The sequence below is a fragment of the Leptonotus elevatus genome, chromosome 7 (genome assembly GCF_054856555.1).
Source record: "Leptonotus elevatus isolate MCC_2025b chromosome 7, RoL_Lele_1.0, whole genome shotgun sequence".
NCBI lineage: Eukaryota > Metazoa > Chordata > Actinopteri > Syngnathiformes > Syngnathidae > Leptonotus > Leptonotus elevatus.
This window is the reverse complement of record NC_141245.1, coordinates 3,820,832-3,848,404: the sequence shown is the minus strand read 5'-3', so window position 1 is coordinate 3,848,404 and position 27,573 is coordinate 3,820,832. Positions and strand designations below refer to the sequence as shown.

The 27,573-nt window shown below is 37.7% G+C and overlaps 1 protein-coding gene across 19 annotated transcripts in view; it reads right to left on the bottom strand.

Moving 5' to 3' along the window:
- phldb1b (pleckstrin homology-like domain, family B, member 1b) overlaps positions 1–27,573 on the bottom strand; it is a 107,112-nt gene that overhangs the window by 7,207 nt on the left and 72,332 nt on the right. For 10 of the 19 annotated variants that reach the window (XM_086079748.1, XM_086079750.1, XM_086079754.1 and 7 more), the window contains 15 exons: positions 24,052–24,366; positions 22,810–22,947; positions 20,037–20,174; positions 19,351–19,479; positions 15,542–15,697; positions 14,159–14,269; positions 13,916–14,005; positions 10,966–11,127; positions 8,729–8,869; positions 8,122–8,232; positions 7,447–7,549; positions 4,457–4,501; positions 3,568–3,901; positions 1,216–1,306; positions 760–906 (listed from right to left, as the gene is read on the bottom strand). In XM_086079748.1, the coding sequence (XP_085935874.1) occupies positions 760–906; positions 1,216–1,306; positions 3,568–3,901; positions 4,457–4,501; positions 7,447–7,549; positions 8,122–8,232; positions 8,729–8,869; positions 10,966–11,127; positions 13,916–14,005; positions 14,159–14,269; positions 15,542–15,697; positions 19,351–19,479; positions 20,037–20,174; positions 22,810–22,947; positions 24,052–24,366 (2,211 nt within the window). The remainder of the gene's footprint in view (positions 1–759; positions 907–1,215; positions 1,307–3,567; positions 3,902–4,456; positions 4,502–7,446; positions 7,550–8,121; positions 8,233–8,728; positions 8,870–10,965; positions 11,128–13,915; positions 14,006–14,158; positions 14,270–15,541; positions 15,698–19,350; positions 19,480–20,036; positions 20,175–22,809; positions 22,948–24,051; positions 24,367–27,573) is intronic. The other 9 variants (XM_086079751.1, XM_086079753.1, XM_086079752.1 and 6 more) reach the window with 8 other exon arrangements.

The window sequence follows — 27,573 nt, the reverse complement described above, 5'->3', positions numbered from 1 at the left end:
GCTCCAGCATAAAAACAAACAAACATAATAAAACGTATAAATCCGTCTTTGGGAGCACAGTAATATTTTAAATGGAACATATTTATTTTTATTTATGGCAAATTAGTTAAATAACATATTGTCATGTTAATGTGACATCTCAGAAACATTTCATAAAGCCCGCCATAGAGAAAGGGCAATACAACAAACAATTTCTCATGCAGCTTTTTAAGTTGCAGGATCATGTTCATGATATTCATCACAGCTAAAAAATAAAATAAAATGTCAACTGATAAGAATGACGATGACAAATACTCATTGGCTCTTGAGATCATTCAATACAGCCTCATTTGATGGATCTAATGCCGTTTGAGGCAGTTCTTAATAACTGATCAATAGAAGAGTAAGTTAAGAAGAGTCTTCAGGAATTTGGAATTTGGTTTTGCAATTCCAGTCGATGATATGCAAAAATCCACATAAAATTGATGGCCATTGAATTCAACGGGAAAATAAATACAGCACATAAATAAATAAATACGTACATGTATGCAGAGGTGGACTGTATCATTCTGGATTTTATTTAGGGATGATCTTATCTTAAAAATGTAATAAACGCACACTAATGTGGAAAACGGCATATGTATTTTTTTATGTGACCAAACATCAAGCAGCAGACTTCATTCCAGACACCTTCAAATGTGCATGTCTGTAAAATGCTATCAATTTGGACGAGAGGTCATTTCACGCCGCACATTTCCAATTATGTCTCCTTTGACTCACCTGAGAGAAGTTCTTGGCCCTCAACTTCACTTCCTTCTCCACCAGCTGCTGTCGGTGGAGAGTTTCATCCTGCAGTCTTTTCTCGGCTTCTTCCCTCCTTTTCCGCTCTTCCTCCAACAAGTGATGGCGAGCGAAGCTCTCTTGTTCCTGAAAGAGAGCTCTTTCCTTCAATACTTCAAAAGAGTACACATAAATTTATGTCCCTGCTGTCCTTGTGCTCTTAAAAACACTTCAGAAACGTATTTATTTAGGCATTTAACACTTATTAGCACCCACATAAGGTACAATGACAAAATGAATTGATAAAAAGGCCAATAAAAAATAAATGAAAGGACTTGATTGCAGTATTGAAGCATTCTCCCTTATTGATCGCATCACTACAAAAAGTCATCAATCAGCAAAATCTGATTCCAAACAGTCATGATCTCATAACGGCCCTGGTGTCATGGCACTTACCCGAAACTCAATAAGTCTGGCTTTCTCCATCTGTGCCTCCTTCAGCATTTTCTCCATCTCTTCAATCTTCAACGAGTCCGTTCCTCCAACACTTGAGGTGGAAACAAAAACACCGCATCTGCATTCAAACTGATTCTGAGATATTTATGATTTCACACATGATATTTCGCTTTTACATCAGAGTAAAGGTGAGCAATCAATTCTGTAGAGTCAATTTTACTCTAAAAATAGTCTATTTGGTCCAACTCTAAACAAAGTAAAATTTGCACGTGAAAGAGTGTGTTGGAGGGAATTTGCCTATCCAATGAAAAACCTGTTAGAGATTGTAATTTTGCAAGGAGAAATTTTGACAAATTTATTATTATTATTTTTTTAAGTTACACAAGGGTTGATTGAGGAATTAACTCCTCCGCCACTCCTACTGTTTCCTAATATCCAAAAGGAGACCAAAAACATAATTTTTGGTCTCAGAGGTACAAAGATTAACACACAGTAGGAGTGGCATAGCGCAGGTGGTAGAGTGGTCTCCCAAGCAGAAGGTTATGAGTTCGTTCCTCAACTCTTGTGTAACATGTTTTTTTTAAATAAACTTGTAAAATTTTGTCAAAATCTATCCTTGCAAAAAGTACTTAAATTGTGAGTGAATTTTTGTGATAGGCAAATTCTCTTGCACACAAATAATAATTTGGCAAAATATACTTCCATCTTCCAAGTGTAAATTTTACTCTGTTTAGAGTAGGACTGAATAGGATCTGTTTAAAGTAAAATTTACTCTACAGAATTTGTGTGACTGTGTCTGATTTTAATATGGTCATGTTGTACACGAGTAATTGTATCTTCACTAGGACAGAGTACAAGAGCACATACCATCGTGAAACATTGGACATCAATATCTGCAATGACATGGAATGTGACTAACTGGATTAATGAATGCATATTTTTGTTCATAACGTGTATGAGACGACGATTAATGTGTCAAAAACTGGATTCAAATAAGGCGACGCCGACTGAGCGGAAACATGCAGGTTTGCTCTCTTTATCTCGTCCCTTGGTCTCCAATGTGCACTTTTAATTAGTGCATAAATGCCATTAAAGTGATCCAAAAATATTTTAGCAATACAGTTTTGTCTCGTGTGAGCTACAAGAAAGCCGTGAACAGTGAGTTCAGATGAGAGCATCCTGCAGTGAACACTTTAGTAACACGGCACACAACCTGTTCCTAACAGATGGTCCCCAAATTAAAATGTGAAGATGAAGTCTTTAAGTGGTGGGGAGCAGTCTGGGAAATGGTGCCTGTGGGTGCCTTTGAATGTGAGCCTGACTGAATTTGTCATAAAATGGTTAAATGGGATTATTCGGAATTCTTGGCCCCTCTCTCGTTATTAATAAATCTGTTGCTACAGTACTGACCATCTACTGTATATTAATGGCAATAACGGTTCGCTATTCACAAATTCAAATAATTGCAGATTTTTTTTAAACCTATCCTAGGCCTGTGCAATTAATCAAAATTAAATTACAATTTCAAATATTTCACTCCACAATTATAAAATCAGCATAATCATAAAAAATGATTATTAATACTATTTTTTGAGTTGTTTAAATGTATACATTTGCACCTTTAAATTTTAAAATAACAAATTTAATCAATTTTGTTTCATCCAAAAGGAACTTGCATAATTCTTATTATGTTTCAAAGAATTGTATTTGTCTTAATATTTTTTGTTTAAACATTTTCTTGTTTTGTACTCAAATATAAATGATCGTCACAGTGCACATGCTGCACTCCAAATTCAAGTTTTTGTCAGCATAAATAAATAAATAAAAATAGTATTATAAATACATATTATTATAAATGTATATTATGATTAATTCCGTTTGGTTCAAAAGCATTTTTTTAAATTGGTCTTAATATTTTTAAATGAAATTAAAATTAATTAAATTAATAAGCGTCCTACGGCACAGTGCACAAGCTGCACTCCAACCTCAAGTTTTTGCCAACCTAAATAAATAAATATTATTATAAATATATATTATTAAAAATTCAGTTTGGTCCAAAATGAACTTGCATAATTAAAGTGTTTGTACTTTTTTTAATCGGTCTTAATATTTTTAAATACTTTTTTTGTACCAAAAAATAATCGTTTGAATAATCGTTATTTCAATTATTGCCAAAATAATCATGATTATTCTTTTTTCCATATACGAGCAGCCCTAACCTATCCTTTGTTACAGTACTTGCTTGGTTGCTCTTTTGTGCGCAAACAGAAAAGGTGTTCTAATTTGGCGCCATCTGCGTAACTCTAACCAATAGTGATTATTATTATACATGGGTGAGGTTTTCCTGGTTACCTGGACAAATTATCTGGTGAGCATGCGGAGTTGTTCCCTGTGGACACGCTGGTGTCCATGCTGTCCGAGCTCTCCAGGCTGAGCGTGTCGTAGGGCTGCTCTGCGGCTGACGCTGGATGGTGATGTAGGATGGAGTGCTGGACCAGCGGAAGGGGGCCCGTAGATCTGTGACTCAGTGCGGGGCTGTAGGTCATTCCTGGGGAGTAGGACGGCGCGGAGGTGATGAGGTGAGGCTGCAAGCCGTGGAGCGCCTCCCACTGGCACTGAGCCTCTGCTGCTGCTCTCTGCTTGAGCTCGGCTAGACGACGTCGCTGCTCTTCAATGACCTGTTGACCTGAAAAATGTGATGTCTGAAAAGCTTGTTTCTTGTTTTGTTTTGTTTTTTGTGCTTTTGAGCAGTGTTAATATACTATTTATCCTGAAGGCAAAATGGCCAATAAAGCAGCAGACAGTTGAATTAGTTCAATACTGAAGAAATACAAGCAGCAGAAACACCAGGCCGGACGAAAACCACTACTATAAATCATGCACCACACACCACTCAATGTGTAAATTCCATCAGGCTTGATTAGGTATTTGATATCATGTTGCTGCGATTTCATTGTTATACACATCTGTAGCCAAGAGACACTACAGCCCATAATTCCAAAAGATCCTCAACATGCATGATTTGTTCCCCACCAAAGAAAGGCTCGACAGTCAAAACAGAAGATTAAAAAAACAAAACACAAAAACAATCATCTTTGGGAGTTAATGAAACACCAGGCATGGAAAAGACTGAAGGTCAGAGGCATCAATTAACACACCCACCAACAATCGGTTAACATTGCTATTGTCGGATAAGACCAAGACCAAGGTAGTTTTGAGGTCACACTGTTACAAAAGCTACCTGCTGATCTTCCCTCAATGGGCGGCTGAGTGGAGGACTGATGTTCTGAAGTCCACAGACAAACACAAACAGATGGAAAGAATCTGTACATGCTGTTGAAACGTGGAACAAAAACATCTACACACCCCTGTTCAAATGCCAGGTTTTTGTGATATAAAAAATAAGAACATGAAAAATAATTTCAAAACTTTTTCCACCATTAATATGACCTATGATCTGTAAAACTCTTCTTCGTTTTTTTTTTTATTCTTTGAGAAGGAAGTAAAAATTAGCAAGTGAAATAAAATGGTTGCATAATGTTAGAATAAACCAATCACATTCAAAATAATGTTAAATGGGAATTAACACACAACTGCCACCATTTAAAGTGCCTCTGATTCAACATGTCAGGAAAAGACTGCTAGAACATTGGAAATTTAGGTGGTTAATCCGACTCGTTCTTCACCTAACACACCATTTCGGTTTTTCATTTCACTTGTTTATTTTTACAAATTTTTCAAATTGTACAGGTTATAGGGCACATTAATGGAGAGAAAATGTTTGGAATTATTTTTGTTTGGTCTCATGTTCTTAATATCACAAAAAATTGCCATTCAAACAGGGGTGTGTAGACTTTTTTTTTTAGCCACTACATATGCACCAAGTGTAACTGGTGTCAAACTGCACTTTTTAAATGACTGACTGGCAAAACGTAGACATGAATATCTCAACCAACGACTTGGTTCATCACCAACCTTCACGATCAATTGCGATGCAAAAAGCTACTTATTAAATTAACTCATTCACTCCCAGCCAAAAGATTAGAGTCTCTTTTTTCATTAGAAAAAAAAAGTATATTTGCATCTGTTTCCGTTTTGCAGCAATTAGCATTAGAATATAGCTAAGTTTCATCATTAAACACAAACCTGTTGAAAGCACTGAGAAGAAGAGCTTTGTTGCAACATGGCCTTGGCTGATCTCTTATACCCTGCTGCCACCTGCTGGCCCTTTTTGTAATAACTACCATTACTTTAAGCCACCTCTTCATGTCAGAAGTTGCATCACAGCCTTCTGTATGCTCTTGCATAAAAAACATACATAAAAAAAACATTAAAATATGTTTTGGGGCGTGAAGGACAAAGTATTAAAAAACGTATTTACACGTTTTTGGGTGTGAATGAGTTAAACAAGAGCTCTTGTGCTGAAATGCTGTATATATCCATAAATATCCAGGGAAGCAAGCCAAGAGATTTACAGCATTTTTTGTAGGATATCATCAGATTATCCTTAACTCTTTGACCGCCATAAACGTTATAAAACGTTTAGCATAAACCTACGGAAGGGCGCCGAGGACGTTAAAAGACGTTCACTATGTTTTTTTTTTGTTTTTTTGGAAACGGGTGGAGGAAAGCCTTGGGCAGCTGTGCTGAAAGTATCAAGCAGATCTGGTTAGTATAATGACTCGTTTTGACCCCTAGATGGCAGCGATGACTCTCTTTGCACAAGGTTGGATGGGCCGCCCACCGTGGGCGTCAGTAGAAGACGTGAGGCGGAGCTAGAGTGTTGAGGGGACAATGGCTGATGAAGCCACAATGGCAACCGGTTGCAAGCAGCTCACGCTTGAGCATTTTTTTCAAAGACGGAAAGCATCGATCAATACTAAAAAGCGCATTGATGTCGACGATGATGATGACTCCGAGCTTGACGCCAAAGTTGGAAGCCTTGACGCGACCGTTATGATCACGTAGTAAGCCTCACCGGCTAAGCGCGGCTAGCGCTGCTAACGCCGGAAAACGCGCACAATAACCGACCGGGTACTTCTACACAATCGGACATTCGATCGGGCGATGGAGAGACCAATGCACATTGATGATGATGGTGAATCCCGAGGTTGACGCCACAGTTGGACGCCACGGTTGGACGCGGCCTTTATTCTCACGTCATAAAGCATCACCGGCTAGCTCTGCTAACGCCGGAGCTGCACATGCGGACATTTTGTCGGACAATGAAGAGTACCCCGAGTCCAATGCATATTCATCGGAGGAGCGGGTACAGTCTGATCACGGAGAAGACACTGGTTCTGGACTACGATGCCACCATGAATGGAGTGGATAAGATGGATCAGAACATCTACCACCCGGTATAGCAACTGAAGGACATGAGGAAGCCAGACGTAACACCACCGTAACGTAACCGTAGCATGATCCTGATATTAGACTTGATGGCAACACACACTGCAGTATATACTTGCTATTCCCCGGAAAAAACGGCCTGCAAGAAAGTGGAGCACGCGAAGAGGCAATCTGTTGTGCAAATGCTGTTGCGTCTCCTTGCACGCAGGAGAGTGTTACAAAAAGAAAAACTGTCGTTGAAACATCCACATATTTGTAAATAGCACCACAGTTGCACACATTTGTAAATAGTTTGCCAAATTGTTGTCAAATTGTTACACTGTTGAATGTAAATAAACGTATTTTGCTATCAAAAAACACTTTTTCATTCTTGGTGGTAGTGTTTTATAGAAGTAAAGCACTATTTAGGTGTTTGTGGCATCATTCATGGACAAAAAGAAGTGTAAAATTCACTAGAATGCATGAAATAATATCGTTTCACTAAAAGCTTGATTTCTCCGTATTTGAGTCCAAAACAAGCGAAATCGGGTGAAACTAACCATTTTCTATTGTTGATTACTAAAGAACGGAATAAGGTAGACACAAACTTTTTTTTCTGATGAAAGATGAAAGTCCAATCTTTCATTAGGTAGTATGTGTGTTTCTATAGTCCAAACAGAACATTTTCTGTGGACCTTGAAAGATCAGTCAAAATGCTTAAATCGGCTGGCACTGACGGCATCCCTTTTCTGAAAACGTCTGGTAGTCAAAGAGTTAATGAAAAAAAAAATGAAAAAAACGGGAGTTTCTTTGCCCGTATCGCACACTCCTGATGCTAAGTGTAGAGTTAATCACAGATGAAATACTCTCTTTTCTTATATATACACTGTACACATTTACCTTTTTGTTGCAGAGCGAGCTGTCTCTTGGTCTCGATGCTCTGCAGGGTGGCAGCCAGGTTCCTGGGCAGGCTGCTAGAGTTTTTGGGGGTTAAAAGAGGGCTCTAAAAGGTAAGAGGGAACAGAAAATCCAGTCAGAAGATTCTTTGGCATGAGGGAGAGTAAGGCAATCAATCACTACTGAAGACTAGGGATGCAACGATATCCAAACATTACAATACGATATTACAATATGAAGGTCACGATATGATAATTATCACGATATTGTGGGGAGGTTGGCGATATATATATAAAAAAAGTCACAATATTGTGCTTTTGTACATAACAGCAAAGCATATAAAAAACCTACAATCTTTAATAACACTTAATATTGACACTTACTTTCTAATGCACATATTGAGTTCCTGCACATATTGACTCAGTTCGCAAACATATTACGTTCCCCTTATTCTGACCATTAGTGTGGATTTTAAACATAGAAGGGCCAAAACATGCCTTGTGAAAATTAAACTGTACAAAAAAAAAAAAAACACCAGAGGGTGCTACAACTGCACAAATGGAAATCAACCTGACTTTTTTTTCTTTCTTTTTTTTTACAAATATGCTGCTTTTAATATCGTGTCATGACGACAACGAAATTGTTACAGCTCTCCACAAAAAAGTAGAATGAGCTTACTTTGGAGCTTGAGTTGCGGCCCAATGTTGCTGCTCCCTGTTGCAGAGTAGATCCAGAGTTGGCTAGATGAGGAGACTGTCCTGGATCACTTTCAAGCTTGGAACGGAACACCTGATGATAGAGCACAAAAATGGATGAGGGGCTGTAGTTGAGCAAGCTGAATCTACTGTTAATGTATTGGAAATCCGCTGCGATGGTCATTCCACCACGGATGAGACGTTTGCACCTGCAGGGAAATTGCTGTGAGAGGCTGTTAAATAATTGAGGCAATGAGTAGACTTTCAATCAGTACTAAATTTTATGATCAAGATGTTTTTTTGCTTGGTTCAACTGTAAAGACGCAGCACGGGTTAGAAAAATGCTGCATTATTTAGCACTTGCACTGGACAGATTGCCCACCTGTAGATACACCGGCCTGCGCTCGGCCACAAAATTACCAACACTGGTTTTTCCTCTGGTGCACAGTTACACCGTACACCAAGCCGAATTTACGCCGTTCATGAAAATAGACGAAATTGCAACAGAAAGCTGCAGGTTCAACCTTGTAGAGGTGCCATAGTGTGCCGAAAAGACAGAAGGAATGGAAAAGAGAATGTAGACCCTCTACCTGCAGCGCGGGCCTGCGGCCTGACAGAGACTTGGCTGGCAGTGGGGGGGACCAAAGCTGGCTGGAACCCACCAACAGCTCCTGGTACCACTGTTCTAAATCTAGTTTGGGCAGTGGAGGCCTGATGCTCTCAGACTGGTACTGAAGCAGCAACAGCAGCAGCAGAGAGAGAGAGAGGTGCGGCATGGAAAAGACAGAAAAATGAAGAGAAAACAATGCAGAGATTAGAAAGCATTTAAAACAGTAAGGAGGAAAGATGAAACATTTTTGTTATACTTTTGAAATGTCTTCTTAAATATCTCCAACACAGCATTGTTCATTTCAACTGCGGTATGCTTTATACCCTCCAGCCGCTATATCCCTGTTTTACATTTCTGTATACCAATTCTACTTGTCTACTGCAATGGCCCAGTTTCTCACAGTAGCATTAACATGTTCATCCTGTTCAGTTTGACTTAATCTTTCCTTTAATGTATCTCCCCTGCAGTTTGAATTAAGAAGTGACATCCCTCCTTGAGCAGAATACAAATCACTGCAGACACACTCACTTCTTATAACGACTGATTTTCTTACAATAATCAGTAGAATGCTGTCTTTCTAAAGCACCCCCAAAACAGACAAATGTGAAGTTGTTGAACTATATTTGTTAATTTGAAATGAAATCAAAATTGACTTATCTTGCTTTTACACTACCAACATTTTGAACTACCAGTAAGAGTTTTTGTGTGTGTGTAATGTGGAACAGTCTGGACCTACACCGCAAGCAATGTCAAAACATTTATAGTTTTAAAGTATCTTACAAATATATGATGTGGTCACAGTATCAGAAGGGCTGGTCTTAGATTTAATTGCCCTTCACTGGCTCTTTTTTGACCATGTTGTTATTGGTTAGTAGTTTCTACCATGCTAGTTTGTTTCATTCCAATATTTGTGGGTATGTCCTTGATGATACTTGACCAAGTTGGTATATATAATATTCGTATTACCTTTGTTGATATTTAATTATTGCTGCAACATATTGTTTTCTAAATTGTACAAAGTATTATTTAGATAGTATCCGTATGTAATGTTCCAGTTTCCTTAACCTGTTATTGATCAGTAGGACTTGTATGGCTGTAATTTAAATACTAGGGAAGCGGAAGTTATATTAATTGAAGATGGGGGTGGGATTTAATAAATTCTCTTCTTCTCACTTCTTTTTTGAGCAGCACATGTTGAGCTTGCTCAGTTGCCGCTGGTGTACATGATCAAGGCTTTTTTTTCCATGATCATTTTCTAATTCTTTGTTATAATGTATTGTGCTATGTTTGGCTTTTTTGGAACATGAGATATTTGTTTAATCTGCTCAAAAACAAACAAATAAAAATCCAAACATCAATCAAATGCATGTTACTTCTCCCAACAAATTAGCTAAGAACTATAATGACAAAAAGTTATAATTGTCATCTAATATTATTTCAAATTTTATATAGTTTTTTTTTTTTTTGGTTTACTTGGTTTCAGTGTTGGCGCAACACACGAGAAACAATATTCAATTCCGATTTTTGGGTCTGCGATTCTATTCAGTCGATTTCGATTTTTTATTCAAAATGATTTGATTGACAATGATTTCTGCTTCAATTTATAGATGTGCAAAGAATCGTCATGATCTACTCCAGTCTGACTCACTAATGCTAATTAGCACTTTTATCACTCAAAAGAACGGCTATTCATACATAACGCTTAGGAATATTTACAGAGAAGCATGTTAACATTACTGACTGGCATATGCTCTTCCTATACTGTTGCTGCTGCAAAAAAAAAATTGGCATAGTGGCCAAAACGTGTACAGCATGAACAGCGTTCCCAATAAAGGCACACACAAACAAGGGCAAGACGGTATAAAATAATTTAAATAAAATCGACTTTGGAACATTTTAAATCAATTCTGAATCGTACTAAATGAGAATCGCAATTCTTATGAGAATCTATTTTTATGGCACACCCCTAGTAGACTGTAACAAGTCTTGTGAAATTCTGTAACACTTACTTATAGACAAAAACAGCTTTAGCATTTAGTAAAATAACCATTGCACCTATTACTACTACTATTTATATTAGTGGAAATTGAGAAACTGATTTACAGTATATACCGGTGGGTTAATACATCATATCTAATGTGAAAGACACAGAGGATGACAAGGGAATTGTGCATTCAGAGGTTATGTGAGAAGCGAAAGGAGAAGGACAGCACACACCTCCACAGGGAAAGACAAGGAGGAGCCGAGAGAAGAGGGGAGGCAGGAGAAGGTTGTATCTACAGCTTCAGACTGCAGGGGATGGCGAAGTGAAGAGGTGGGGGAGGACTCCACCTTGGGCATCCCATACATCTGACTCAACTGGCTTACTGTCACATACTCCTTCCCAAACGCACACATGGACACAGCAGGCGTAAGGCAGAATAGAAACATCAGCAGCAGGTGGACAACGCATTAAACATACTTGTATGTTACAACAGAAAAATACAAAGAGTCTGCATGTAAGTATCCATTGTAGAAGCAAAAGAGCAAAACATTAACAGTCAAGCTGCTTTAGGGTCTGTTTGTCTCTATTAAAAGCTCTGAAATTGACAGATTGAGATTTAGTTCAATCCACTCTCGAATGGGATTGTAGAAAATAAAAACACGTATAAAGATTTTCATAATTTTTACCTAAAATTGGTTAATTTACAGACAAAACTATCACCTCATGTAGATGTGCAGACATGATTATGGCCAATAATGGTATGAGACTGGAGTAATAATCACATAACTAAAATACATTGAGACGAACTATATGACTAGGTTACAGGTAACATTTTAAAACCATTTTATTTTTTCAAGCTTGGGATTTTACTCAGCCACAAACAGCTCTTATTAATACCTAGTATGGCTACCTCATTTTAAACCTCACAAAATGTTTAGTTAAATAAACAATACAAGCAGAAATGACGGGTGTCTCTAATCTGCCAGAGTATTTTGATTAGCAGCTGACCAGCAGAGGGAGCAACATCACATGGAAATGATAGTTAAATGGAAAGAGACATCAGACATCTTAACGTACACCTGAACAGCAGCCAGCAACAGTCAAGACAGCATGAGACTGTAGGAGTGCTAACAAACTGTGAACACTGGGCCATACTTTCTGGCCTGATTCTCTCTTGGACAGTGCCCAGTATAAAACACACAAGATGTGTCCTTCCTAATGTGTGTTATAAGCGGAGATTGTATTGGGTATAATGATGGAATGATACATGTCACTTTAATATCCTCTACCAGGCTAACTAAAGTCTCCCACCAGGGGTAAACAAAGTAAAGTATGTCTTAGTTGCAAATATTTACTGTAGTAAGTAACAGGTTTCCACTGACAAACTTATTTAACTCAAACTGATACAGTAGTTTCTTACGTCATCGTTTGAGAGGGCAACTTCCTGCAAAAGACGATGATTGTGGATCATTGATAACATTGTTAAGAAGTTTGAACTCATTCAGTCCCAGCCATTTTCACTAAAGCAACCCCCTTCCCTCCCGGCTGTTTGACTGAAATTTGATTGATATTGCAAGGCCCACAGAATATTGGGTTCTATTGCTATAAAAACATGGAACCTACCAAAATAAAGATCTTTATTTATTCACTCTTCATTCATCAGGAAAAAAAAAAGTATATTTGTATCTGTTTCCGTTTTGCAGCAATTTGCATTAGAATATAGCTTTCAGTTTCATCATTAATCACAAATCTGTTTAGAACTGTGGGTAAATGGGCTTGTTTTGAAACATGGCCCTGATTGATCTCGTATACTCGCCGAATTTGTAATAACTACCATTGCTTTAAGTATTCTCTTCAGTTCAGAGGCTGCATCAAAGCCTTCTTGTATGCTCTAGCATAAAAAACAACAACAACAAAAACGTATAAATACGTCTTTGGGACACTTATTTAAAACCATTTAAAATAGAACATATTTTTACGTTTTTGGGAGCAAATGAGTTAATTAATTGTTATCAAGTAAAGAAAAAACTAAGGAGGTTGCTAAAATTCATAAATTTGATCCGATAATAGTGATTCTGGATTAGTTTAGATCATCATCGCATCTCTTGTCCATAGTTAGAGCAGGAGACTGTCCCATCTGGACAAAAGGCAGACTACATTCTAGACTGTCTGAGTAAAGTAAGAGCACTTCCCATTAAAAACAAACAAAAGAATAAATTGATAAAATAATCGCGAAGAAGCGATTGGACTCCACAATAATGAAAACATGGATATTGTCACGAGACCAAATCCCGGTTCCAATGTAATCGGCATATCTAACAAAGACGTGGCAGATGCTTTTATGATCTGGTTTTATGTCAGGTCAATGTTGAGAAACATTATATGCGTGGGGGGAAAAATAGTTGCATCTTGCTATAGCAGATGCCATTAATACATCACATGATTTTTGGGCGAGGGACAATGTTGGAATTGTGACTCTTTGATAGGGGCTTTAAGCAGCAGTTGGATCATTTAATACGATATAATCAGGAAAAATATAAAGTTGATCCATCACTGGATTAATGCAATTTTACAGTACTGTACATCCTGTGGCACTGCATAAGCTTATCTAAACAAAATGAGCTAAAGGTTATAGCGAGTTTTTATTGGCCAGGCAGGGAAATTGTTGTTTTCATTGTTTATGTTCGGCAGCAAACCAAACAGCCACAATGGGAGTCTAACTTTCAACCAGACATTAATGATGCAGAGATTGAAGAGCAGAGCTGAAGCGTCACATAGGAATGGTTAGACAGGTGGGTACCTCTCTTGAGCTGCTGGGGTGCAATTGACAGAAAGGGGAGGGGTAAGAGGGAGAGGGAATTCTAGCAGGAGAAAATGTCAGCTACCGTGCAACTTTTTTTTTTTTTTAGTTACACATAAAAGTCATGAAAATTTCTTCTTAAAAAAAAAAGATGTATGAGTTGTTAAGGCTTTGTGGAGTGAAATACATTTGGCAATGAAGTGAAGTATAAAAGATGACTAAGCTCTTAAAAAGACAACAAGCAATAAAAAGTATGTGTGCATTGAAACGCGCACTGGCAAACCGCAGAAGCGTAAGAGTCAGTCGTTAGTCACCAAAGCAAAGTGGCCTTGTGTTTATGGGTGTGAGTCTTTTCATTGGATAACAATAACATTAAATCTTACTTCTCTCATGGCTGTAGGGGACTTTGGGAAGCTCTTGCCTCCAGTTAAACTGTAGTACCTCTGCTCCAAAGCAGACAACCGTTCCTTCTCCTGCATCGCAAAAAGAACATATTTTTTTTTAGTTATTCTTAAAAACATTCTACAGGGCCAGTGAATAAAGTGTATTCAAATCTGTATTCCTGCCCGATCTGCAACATCCCTTCATTAACATTACTGCAATTAGCCAGTATTTGAATGGTGAACCTTTTGGAGCATTTGCAGGGTGATGGTCCTGTCTTTGGCGAGACGCTCGCATTCCTGAGATGCCTGGAGGCCCAGCTGATTGGCCTGGTTCTCCAAAGCAGACACTTGCTCCTGAATAAGCACAACATAATATCATTGGAAGCTAAGTGATGGCATAGCATGTCTAGCGCAATTCTATGGAGATCTGGTGGGGATTAATAAAAATAAGTCAAACAGACCAAATGTATGAATGGTTGAAAGCACTGGTGTCAAACTCAAGACCTGGGGGCCAGATCTGGCCAGCCACATCAATTTATTATGCTCACAAAAGCAAATCATGAGGTGTGCAATTAGACATGAAGCAATACAGTTTTTAGACCGCTGTTAAGGTCGCTAGGGGTTGGGCACATTGTGCTTATTATCGGAAAGATTTGAACGTATTTTGGAGCGCTTCATGATACTTGGAAGCTTGTTAACATGAGTAAATACGTTTGTGAAAGGCAACACAGCAACGGACTTGTCATTCCACCAAAGTGATCAAACACTTCAACTGTCTATTTCACCCCCAGTGGCTTTAAGATGGACTGGAAAAATTAAATCTCGATTTTTATTTCCAGTCATTTCGGTAAATTACGATTTTAATTTAATAAACCCAACAAACGTTTATTTAAAGGTTTCATTTATTCAAAAATTATTCCTGTGCAAAATGTTCAGACAATAATAATGTATACTGATTCTAAATCAGTTTTAACATAAACTTAACATTCACCGTTAGTGCTTAAATGCCACAATTAATTCACTGCCTTTGATAAGTATACTTGTCAATTAAATTGTTTTCAACGTGGCTAGTTGGAATCTGATTAAGCTCCAATGCAAATGTCAAATTTGCAAAAATGTCAACAACTTATTGATGCCCAAGCACCAGTAGATGACATCATTGCCCCATTTTATATGAAATAAACACAGTCCATGGGAGTAATGGCTGTATTTTTTTGCAATCTATATTTGTCAACTGTCGATTATAAAAGAACGGGACAAGGCAGAACGAGAGAGTCTATTCTGTCATTTTGCAAATTCGGTTTATATATAATTATGGAGCATAATATCGTATGGAGATGGAAAATGTTGACATTTTCTAAAATGGCTGGCAGTGTATTATGGTATGTGTATGAGTGTGTGTAGTTTAAACTTCAGATAAGCGCCAACTTGCACATGACCAGAAGATATCTTAATCTAGAGGAAAGGACAATATTTGGGCGACCGAGTGAAGAAACGTTCTGATTCTAATTCTAAGAAATTCATAAAAAATTGAAGGGGAGTGAAATGTGTGACTAATTACACAAAATGTTAACTGTTTCAACAAAGCCGTGGCCTTCTGAGGTGTTGTGGGTGAGCCTTCAATACCTTCCTCTTGGCCACCATGCTGTGGTACTCTGCTCTCTCCTGCAGCAACTGCTGGCTGATTGTCTCCCTTTCCTCCTCCAGGCTGCTTTCTCTCTCAAGTTGTTGAAACTCCAGATCCTCAAACTTTTTAGTTCCTGCTTCCAGAGCTTCTCCATCCTAACAAATGGCCACATGTGACATCTTGGGTTAAATCACCAGCAAGCCACTTTAAAGCCATTTTCAGACACACACTTTGACTTTTACATCTGGGTTTTTAAGAGTTGGAATTAAAAATAACAATGGGTAGCTACAGTACAGTATTTAAATCAGGTAATTAATATGTTGCACAAGGGAAACATTCATTCATTTGACTTAAGAAGCATGTTTTGGGGTTGTGGGAGGAGGTTGGAGCATCTTGAGAAAGCTACTCTCGTTCTACCCACCCTCTATGTACTTTATTAGACATCTATATTTTTAAGACCCACAACTGACAGCATTTAGAAATTGCAGCTGTGTACCTGCTAGACATTAAACACAGAGCTTTAAAGTCTGTAAACAAAATGCCACTAACAATGCACAGAAAACACCAATGATCTTTTACTTTTGAACTAATAGTCATTGAAATAACTGGATGACGGTGAGGGAAGACACAGAAAATACTTTAGTATTGGTCCATGTTAATTGATTAGTGAGCGGTTAACATACATAAGTCAGCCATGACAAATTTCTGAAGAAATGCAGATCAGAACCACACATGCAGGGCAGCGCGACCATTCACATGAGCCACATTTGACCTCAGCAGAAGCCGAACCTGCCAGGAATAATTTGTGTGAATCAATATTGGAGTTGCAGCAAAATGTTCCCCTTGTGTTATTAGAAAATCTGTGAAGGCCGCTATAAGGACTCATGATGTCCATTGTATGCATAGGGTCTGCCAGACTCCATCATTACATGTTATAATACAAGATCAGTTGAAGCAGGCGTGACGCCATCTAACAGGCATGATGTGCCACACAAAATCATTAGCAAGTTGACATATCCTGACTTCTTTTTAGACCATCCATCCATCCATTTTCTTAACCGCTTGTCCTCACAAGGGTCGCGGGGGTCGCTGGAGCCTATCACAGCTGGCTTTGGGCAGTAGGCGGGCTACACCCTCAACTGGTTGCCAGCCAATCGCAGGGCACACAGAGACCAACAACCATCGACACTCACAACCACACCTATGGACAATTTGGAGTGTTCAATTAATAACCTGCCATGCATGTCTTTGGAATGTGGGAGGAAACCGGAGTACCCGGAGATAACCCACGCAAGCACGGGAAGAACATGCAAACTCCACCCATGAAGGCCGAAGCCCGGACTCGATCTCACGTCCTCTACACTGGGAGGCGGACGTGCTTCTCAAATAGGGGGTGGGGGGGATGATTCCAGGGAGCATATTATCATCATCATTATCATTATTATTATGCTGTACTAGAGTAAAGTGTAATAGCACATCCACTACATTAGGTGGCAGTGGTGCTCTCATTGTCAGAGAGTCCGTATGGAGTAATTGCTCTTCTGCAGAGTTGAATTTTTTAGACAAATGAAACTATTTATAGTCACGGTGGAAAGATTGGGGGTTGGGGCGCAAAGTAATTTCTTCTTCCTTTGGGAAGCACTGTTTTAGACACATTTATTCAGCAGAGGTGAATGAACTACAAGGTCCTCAGAAGTTGCTTTGAGGTTTCCACAGACAGAAGAGTGTGGCATTTTCGAGAAGATATGTCAAAGTTGGGAGTGGGTTACTTTGTTTCAAAGTTCAGGATTCACGCTACAAAGTCAAAGTATTCGCTTAGCTTTTTTGCCTTCATACTCATTTGTTTTCAAATTTCTTTTGCAAATTATTTTTAGAACATGCTGTATTCTTACCAGGACTAACCTCAAAGCACTCAATTTGCTAACATAAACAGAGTTAACAACCATGTTAACATGGTGCAGTATTTGGTTTGTTTTAGTGCTGTCAAAGTTAAAGCGTTAACTCATTGATTAATCACAAAAAATTATCACATTAATCATGTATTAACGCAGATTAATCACACTATTAATTTTGACAGCAGATGATTCTTTAGCTTGACAGCTGATGGTTACGTTAAAGGTAGCACAGGTTATGTTTGAGCAATAAACATAACTACATGCATTAAAGTAAAGACATTTATAAATGTTTGTGTATGACATTCAGATTTGTTCATGTCAAACTATTGGGGTTATTTTTTTTGAAATTATAAAATTATTAGAAAAAGAGGAAGATGAGCGTGTGCAGTTGAAAATGTTGAAGACGTCCTCACAAAATTAAATGTCGAAAGAGCACATAACAGGCGCTCTTCATATTTGGCGAGCAAAAAGCCTTGATAAAGCGATTAATCGTGATTAATCAAAATTCTAAGATGTGATTAATATGAATAATAAATTTAATCGTTTGACAGCTCTAGTTTGTTTGTATATTAATGAATAACAATACTGTCTGTAGTTCTTTTTTTTCTTTTCTTTTTGTGACTTCAGGTTACTGATCTCTTTGAAACAATTTGGTCCCAATCCTCGATCACAAACCATGACAGCAAGGCGTGTTCCAAATTAAAGGTTACAGTTTAGTTTCAATGCGCCAACCATAGGTAAAGAATTAATTTACACTACAATTAAATGAAATGAATGAAATGTTTGTTTTACAAAAAGCTCTTTTTCTATGTTTTTTGTTTGTCAGGAATTGGAATTTAGACAAAACTTGGTTATATGCTAACGCTGATCATTTAAGAATGAAAAAAGATAGAAATAAACTTTTTTCTTTGCTGAAAGAAGAGAGTCTAATCTTTCTTTTGGTAGGTTCCATGTAGGGCTGTTCGATTATGAAAAAATATGAATCACGATTAGGATGATCATTTGGTTTTTGGTGCAAAACAAAAATGTTTAAACGTAAAAAAAATACAAATAAATTTATTTGAAACACTATAATTATGTGAGTTTCTTTTGGACCAAACAAGATTTATTAAATTATTATTTAAAAAAATATATATATACATTAAAAAACTCAACATAAATATGAATAATCTTCTATTTTTGTTTATGATTATGCCAATTTTGTAATTGTGGATATTGTGTGATATTGTGAATTGTGTAATAATTGAAATTGTAATTGAATTTCAATTAATTGCACAACCCTAGTTCCATGTCTATATAGCAATAGAACACAATATTCTGTGGGCCTTGAAAGGTCAGTCAAAATCCAGTCAAACGGCTGATATTGAAAGGGTCGCTCCAATGAAAATGGCTGGGATTCAATGAGTTTTAAAGTGGGTTTGATTTTAAAGTGGGACGATACGATTCAGTTGGATGGCAATTGGAATTTATATGGTATGGCTCAGTTCAAGAGGATATGGTGCTATGAGCTTCTTCTCATTTTACATACAGCAATGAACTTGCAAATTTTCCTTCAGACATATCTCTGCAATAAAAGACGATTCAAACGTGAAACGATTCAATTGGATGCACTTGCGTCTATTAAATCCAAAACAATTTTCCCATTCAAATTGCTTGTTAAACCCCTATTAGCGAGCATTACCTGTGTAACACCACATTGTATTATGCAGGGTTGGGGTAAGATGATTAGTATTTGTGTAACTAAGCTCTGCTTTATATGGTAGGCAATGCCATGGAGGGACTTGGGCTTTCAAAATATGTATGTATTGAGGACAGAGTCCATGATTCCACTGGCGGAGGTTTTGGGAGTGACGGCTTGCATCCTGCTAACCGAACTCTCTTGTTAGGATATTTCTGCTGGACTGACGACCCACCCTTTTGAACTGTTCCTGCAACTGTTCGCGCAGGGACTCGGGACAGTTATGCAGCTGTTTCTTCAGCTCAGCATGGTCCTCCTGGAGTCTCTGCAGGGCCCGACGCTCGGCCTCAACATTAGCTCTCTCCTAGAAAGACATAGTGCACATACCCACACAGAGCATGGACGGATTGAGAAGGGGTTGGTGGGGGGATGGGGAGGAAAAGGAAAGGGGAGAGAAGAACACTGCTCAAATTTCACACCATGCGAATCAAAAGCTCAATATGTTAGCAGTAAACCAACTGTTGTTGATGGATCGATTTCATCCTGTATTAGAATTCTTGCCAAAGATGACTTGGACATAAATAAGGAAAGAGGAAGTTGACAATAACAACACAGGTTTTCCGAAAATCTTTTTAATCTTAATCAGAAGGAAATGTTTTTCTGTAAACATTTAAAAGACCCTCCTGAACCCAAATTGCAGCGCAGGTGAGCAAAAAAACAAAGGAGCCACCCGAAGGTCTGTCATGCATGTCGTAAAGAAAACACAAAACAAAACATGGGGGGAAAGAAGCAGGGCGGGAATTAGAGGGTGTTAACAGATGTCAATGAGGCAGCACAGTTAAAATCAAAGACACTGAGTATTGTGTGTGTATTTTCTCTTTCCCACAAGCAAAAAAAGTATCATTACGAAATTATCTGTACCTTGTCTTTCTCTTGCTGAATGGCAATTTCCAGCTCGTCCAGCTTGCGCTGCAGCTGACTGATGATGTCCGTCTCCGCCTCAATTTGGTCGAGTTCTGCCCGTCTCTCTCCCTGCAGCAAGGCACGCTCCATCTCAGCCTAGAGGAGTGGGTAACTTACATCAACTAAAAGACTTGCATATATTTTTTTATTATTATTGGTGTTAGGATGGGTGAGTACCAATACCAGCCTTATTTTAAGGTATCAGTACTCGTGACGGTGGCCGATAGTGGCCGTTTTACAATCAGGCACTAAAAATGAGAATTTTGAGAAATAGAAAATCACCATTAATTTCATGCAACTTTAAGGGAAAATACTATATTAGGATTTATAGGTCTTTAATATAAATTATCTGTAATTTTTTTGCACTGCAAAAACAGAAATCTTAAGTAAGATATAATTTCTTAAATGTAACCAAAATTTGCTTATTTTGCTTTGACAAGTTATTTTTGCTTAAAATTAAATTGTCAGACTAAGATCATTGTGCTTATATTAAGATACGTATTACTTAATTATCTTATTTGATCAAGCAGTCTCGGTATAGAGTGTTAACAGCCAGTTGTAAGATTTTGCATTAACTAGTAATAAGATAAATGGAAACAAATATAAGTATAAAAACAATCACAGAAAAGTGCAACATTTCAAGTGGTTTGTTTCGTTATAGTTACTAAGCTAATTTTTCCTCTTTGCAGTACCAGCTCAGTGTTCTAGTGGTAGGGCGATCCCCTTCAGATTTGGAGGTTGTGGGTTCAATCCCTCGTTGGCTCACACCAAAGACAATAAAAATGGGACCTGTTACCTCCCTGCTTGACACTCGGGCTAGGTTAGCCAAACGTAAATAAATACTTATGTATTTTAGGAAAATAGTTCTATTTATTACTGTTTGAAAAAAGAGAATGTTATGTGTTTTTAGTCTAAAATTACTGTGGTTAATATGGGCCCTAGTATTATTTTCTTATTTTTCAATATCTTACAGGTAAATTGAAGTAAAATTTTCTTGTTCTTTTGGTAGATAATTTTGCTAATTTGAAGTAATAATTTTCTTATTTTACTATATATTTTTTCTTAAATTTTCTACTGTCTTTTTTACATTGGGAGGAATTTTATGTACTAGTGGTATCGGTATATGGTATTGGTATCGGTGACTACTAAAGAGTTGAGTATCGTATCGGTCTGAAAATTATTATTATTATGAACATGCAAATTATATGTACACCTTACATTTGAACAAGTAAAATAATAACCATTAACGCATATATTTTTAATTTATCATTACAAACTGGTAATTTTCTCGAGTTGTTCCGGTGTACAAAACTGGAGAAAAACACCAGCTCACAAATGACAAAATGTTAATAATTAAATTATGGGATTAATATGGGATTAGAAAGCAGGAAGCAATTTGTGAAAATGGCTGAATACTGATCCAGGTACTTAGACATTGTGTGGGGTGTTCCACAGGGGTCAGTGTTGGGTCCTAAGTTATTCATTATATACACCGATGACAAACTGTATGTAAGGCATCACAAATTTATTTTATTTGCAGATGACACAATTGTATTGGTTCAAGTGAGAATTTACATAATTTATGGACACTATCTCTTTAGTATTTATGAACATGAACGTTCTTTGTGCTCCTCCTTCAACCTATTAGGTTAGTTAGTTAGTTAGTTAATAGTTTGACACCACACACAGATAAACTAAAACATCTTCTTGTAGTGCATAGCCTCTGAATTTTGAAATGAAATCTACATCTTAATTTACCACCGTTAATTTCTGAATATTTCATGGTAGTAAATTGTTTTTAGCTTTGGAAGTGATTTTTGTGGTTTGCAGTTATATGATGCTATTTTGGCCAATACCTCCATCTGCTGTCGACTGAAATTGACATCTAACTGTCATTGGACTCGAATTGCGAACGTCACAGCTCATCTGTTTTCTGGGATTCTTCACCTGACGCTCGCAATGCCAGGCCGAGAGCAATTTGACATCAATTTAAGTCGACAGCAGGGGGCGGGGCACAATAAAATGCCTGCCTCCTAAAACGGATGAAAATCGGTGCATTTATCTGCGTACCGTATTTTCCACACTATAAGGCGCACCCAAAAGCCTTAAATTTTCTCAAAAACCGACAGTGCGCCTTAAAATCCGATGCGCTTTATATGTGGATCAATATTGGTTAAGTAAGCTCCATCTAGTGGATGCTTAACGCAACCCCAGCCACTACAGTATCCTTCTTTTCTATTCGCCTTTTAATGCAGTGCGCCTTATATATGGAAAACGTTTTTAAATAGGCCAATCATTGAAGGTGCGCTTTATAATCCGATGCGCCTAATAGTGCGAAAAATACGGTAATTCTTATTCCAGGAATGCAACATCAATCAGAATATCGTGTTCAGATTAACAGGGGCACATACAACCTATTCTTGCAAAGAAAATGTTTGGGTTTAGTTCCCCTTTTATAGGGTTTTTCACAAAAACCTAGCATATGAACACGGGTGTGTAGACTTTTTATATCCAGTGCATAGCTAATGACTATTCAGCACAAAATGGGTAAAGATTTCAGACACATCTCTACTCAAAAGAACAACTGACCAGGGTTTGGCCATGACATCTACTTTTATAGTAATTAATAATACCGCATCCTATTCCTACTCAAATATTTTTGGATAAATCTTGAATCTTAACACATGGATTTCGAGTTCATTTAGAGTTGTTAGTGCTTGCTTCAATCTACCTCTTGTTTGGACTCTTGGTATTGTTCCTCCAGGTCCATCAGCCGAGTTTTGAGTTCATCAAGCCGTGCCAAAACACGTACCCGCTCCTCCTCCAGGTAATCCAGCTCCATTCGATCTGAACTGGCCACATCCTCATGCTGCAAGGAGAGGGGACAATGTGTCATTATGCTTAGATTAGACTGATAACAATCTTCAGGTAAATCTCATCAGATAATGCCAATTAATCTTGCATATTAGTTAACTTCGGTAAGCAAACTTGTTAGCAAACACCGTTGCCATTCAACAGCATGTGTGTGACAAACGTGTACGTGGCTCTGTATACTTCCACTTGGTGCTCACTTTCTGCTTTATGTGAAACTCAAAAGTCGTTTATTTTGTATGTAAAATGTTGACAGGGACAAAACAGAAAGGTTAGCTAAAAATTGTTGGCTAGGTGACCGCCTGTCTCCAATATACCTCCTGCCTCGGGCTGTGTTTTAAATAGTAAAAATGTGAAGATTAAATGTTAAACATGTTATATGTCGTCGTCGTGAGCTGTTAATCAGAATGGGCTACTACCAATAACCCGAAGAGTTAGGTGTATCTTCTAAACTATTTTGATAGTAACTGTAATATTTTTATTTCTGGCTTTCAATTTAACCCTGAAAATAAAAGGGTATTGCTTTTGACAAAAAATTTACAATTTTGTATTTTTTAGGTACCGATTTGAGAACCATTTAAGCACCGGAACCGTTTGAAAAGTACAGAGAAGGCACCGGTATCGGATAAAGCCAAACGATACCCAACCCTAATTATAATGGGAAATAACTAAACACCGAATGTATTAATGAATAGAGTTGGTGAAGACAACATGGATTTCAAATAAGCGGACAGTCCTTGTGTACTAACTAAATAAGATTCTACGAGGAAATATCTTGCTAATATCTATGGATCCAGGCAGTTAGCACACAAGCTGACAATATGTCAGATGTTGCTGTGTGACATATCCTGTGAGTGAGCAGTGCCTGATAGAACATAACCAACGCATATCACTTAATCGTCGGGTTTGAATTGCATTAGTCTTCAATTGCCATGGAATATTATAGAATCCACAATAAATAATCAGATTAACCTTTTGCTGGGATTCAGTAAAATATACTAATCTCAAGCTTCCGGATTCAGTAAAGCCAGAGATCAATTTTGCACATGCTGAGTTGTGCTGCGGCATGCCGGCCATAGATGAACGAAGCATTCCCTCTGACCTGATATCCATTGAGCAGTGCTGATGCTGTGCATGGAGCCAGAGATGTCCTCACCTCCTGATGAGTACTTTCTGTACTACTACACTCCTCCTTCAGGTTCTCCTCATCGCTCTCCCTCTGTCTCTGTGCCAGACGCAAAGAGGCTGAGGTCAATGTTACTCCTAGGACGCTGTCGATGGATGCGCCTTGCAATGAGCAATCTGAAAAGCCCCCTGGGAAACTTGTCTTCCCAAAGCTGAGTTGGTCCGGGCTGGTGCTTTCTCCTTTGTTGTACTCAGCACAGAGATTTAGGATTGTCTCCAGTCGCTGTCTCTCCTGTGGTCAAGGAAGAACATCAGATTAAGGCTATATACACGATAAAATAGTTAAGATTATACAATTTGTAGTACAAACTCTGTAGTAAAACACTCGTCAGGTCATAGAATTTGACCACCCCCCAAAAATCAAGGGAAAACTTTGGAGATTAAACTACCATCATGCAAGATGTCCTCAGTTTAGGTTACAAGACTGCAGTTCAGAAAGCATGAATGCGAACTATGCCTGTGTTGTTCTTGAGCTTTGTGTGGCCTTGCCAGGTCTAGCTTTGACAAAAGGTGTTGAGAGAAGAAGAATGTGAAAGAAGAAGAATAGTCAGTTACATATTGTGTGCACATATACTGTGTTTCTTTCACTTCTATAGGCACTTTTCTACCTGAAGCGCTTTAACACTGTCGCCTCATACCTACTGATGGTGACGCAGCATTTTTTTCAAGTTTTTCATACTCTTGTTAATTAACATATAAGTGGACAAATGTGGTTGCATCTTTTCAATCATTGATACAGTAGTCTTATAATAAGTATTTCATTAAGTTATTTGAAGTTAAAATTATATACTAAACAGTGAAAATGAATGTAAAACATTGAGTCATCTATTGGTGTTTAGGTAATTTTCTGCCACTAGATGGGATTAGTGTTTCATGTTGGACATTGGTGACAGGAACAGTGTGTTTATCTTTTCAAATTCAGAGCAATTGGCATTTGGAATATGAAGCAACTCGTGCCCTCTAGGACATTTTGCTCATTGTAAATTAACAAATCAAAATATTTTTATCACATTTATTATTGCTAAATTGCGTTGTAGTGACTCATTTGCACAACGTTGTAGTATGTCAAATAAAGCATGAACAACATTGTATTTAAATTTGTAATGCCTCTGGACATTTTACCTAAAGATTTTTAGCAAAAATCTATTTAATGACTTAAATAATGTTTTTTAATGGCCCACGGAAACCCTGCAAATAGTTACTGTACATAAGAATGAATACAACGCGTTAATAATAAAAAATAAAAAAAGATTTTAATTAACAAAACAACCTTGATAACATTAATTTAGAGTTTCAAATAATCATAAACATTTTTTTTTAAGTTGTAAAGTCATAGAGCTCATTTAATTAACGCATGATTGAACCAAAAATATCTTTCACAATGGTTAAACATTTAGACAGGAAACTCTTCAATATCTCACCAACTCTCAGCCATTAAAATTGTAAACCCATGGATCATTTTTGCCTTCATCTCATTTGAGGATGTAAGAATTGCCTCCCAGAGTTGCTGTTTGGCGCTATACTGCCATCCAGCCTCATAAATTTTCCTTTTAAGGATGCTTAGGAGGTTTTTCTTCCTGTAAACCCACAGCAGCCATCACTTCAATTGTATTTTTTCATTGTGGGAATTGTCTTGCATGACAATTATTAGTATTTGCCAGCTGCACTTGGTTTGTTTAATAGTGGACAACAAAAATAGGAGGACTTACAACACCTGAATCAACATAACACAAACAGCCCTCTCCACTTGGTGCAACTTCAGGGTCACACAGTGAAACTGACATTATGCGCAGCTGTGACTATAACGTGTCAACCCACGTACAGGGGACCCTGCAGCCCGTGTAAACTTGACCTCTGACTATTAAGCTTCTAAAAACCATGGCTGAAGACAAAGCAATGATGGTGGTGGAGTGGTCTGTAATGGACAATATTCAACTAAGAAATCACTGGGTCTCAAATCCTATTCCGAGCCCAAATAAGTTTATTAAATGTTTCAACATCAATGAAAGTATACTACTTTGTTAACATCTACTCAAAGTAAGCCAGCAAGCCATTGGACATCTACACCACCCACATATGCAAATTATGCAATAGAAAAAGTTGAAATGCAATTCAACCAAAATTTCTCAAGGTACTATAGAGTGGATTTATGACCATTAGGTTTGTAGTTCTCTTTTGTCAATATGCAGAACGCTGCAACACTCCAAACTGTTCCAGCTAAATTTGAGAACAAATATTTGATATACTTCCTGACCACAAATTAAGGGTAAACACTGCATTAAATGTGCTTTTACTTTTGCTTTCATTTTACATCACTCCCGAACAAAGTGAGGAGTGAGGTCCAATTGGACCCAGTGATGTATGTTTAATTCCTATTATTATAGGGAATGAATTGTATGCTTTAGGTGCAAATGAATACCTTCCCTGATGCTTCCTCGCTCTCCCGCAGACTACACTGAGTTTTCCCACTGAGAAAATAGCTGCACCTGAACCTATAATCTCGGATGAGTAAGCTTTGAACCGTAGTGGATGGGAGAAAAATACCCCTTTGTGCTGTAAATTGCTATATTCATGCAAGAAGAGCCAAACGTGTAACATTTACCGGCAAGTCAACAGCTACTCTTGAGTCCACCCACTCAACATCTGCTCACAGATAGATTAGACCCCTCAGCGCAGACACCTTTTGTTTTTTTCAACACGCATCATCAAGCATATACTTGCATTATCTTAGTGACTAGCATAAAGTCTTGAGGGTTGTAATAAAACATGTAGGATATGACAATCCAGACGATTTTGATCACATTAGAATAGGCCTGGCCAAGACATAATTTAACTTGACGCATAAAATTTGGCACACTCAATGTTCTGTCTCTAATAATGTGTTCAAATGCCTTTTGCTTTTTTGGTGCTCAGATTGTCTTGCCGCATGTATGCAAATATTGAGCAAACCATTTGTTGATACTTTGCATTGATAATAATCATCAAATCACAAATCAAACCCATTATTCCTATTCATGCAGTGAAAAGAACAGTCAACCGAGTAATCTGTTTATAGTCCACCTATAGTGTAGTTAAATCACTATTATGATTTTTGAGTATGGAGGGAGCGAGCTTATCCACAACACTTTGTTTCGTGTCACGTTCACATTGACGGCAGAGGAGCCGTAAATAAATACACTACGAATGATACATTAAAATTATTTCAAACTGGAACCCTTTGAAATCAGTTCATTATTAAACCATGGAATGTTAATATCCTCAGGATTTGTTTCCTGTCACTCAGCTAACATAATTCATTGCTCGATAAGGTATTTCTCAATAGTCTGATCCATAGCATATTAGTCAGCTGCAACGCATAATGAACAGAATGGCACCTGTAATTACATATGCATCATCTTTCATTACTAAGCTGGACATTACTATACTTACTATTTCCTGA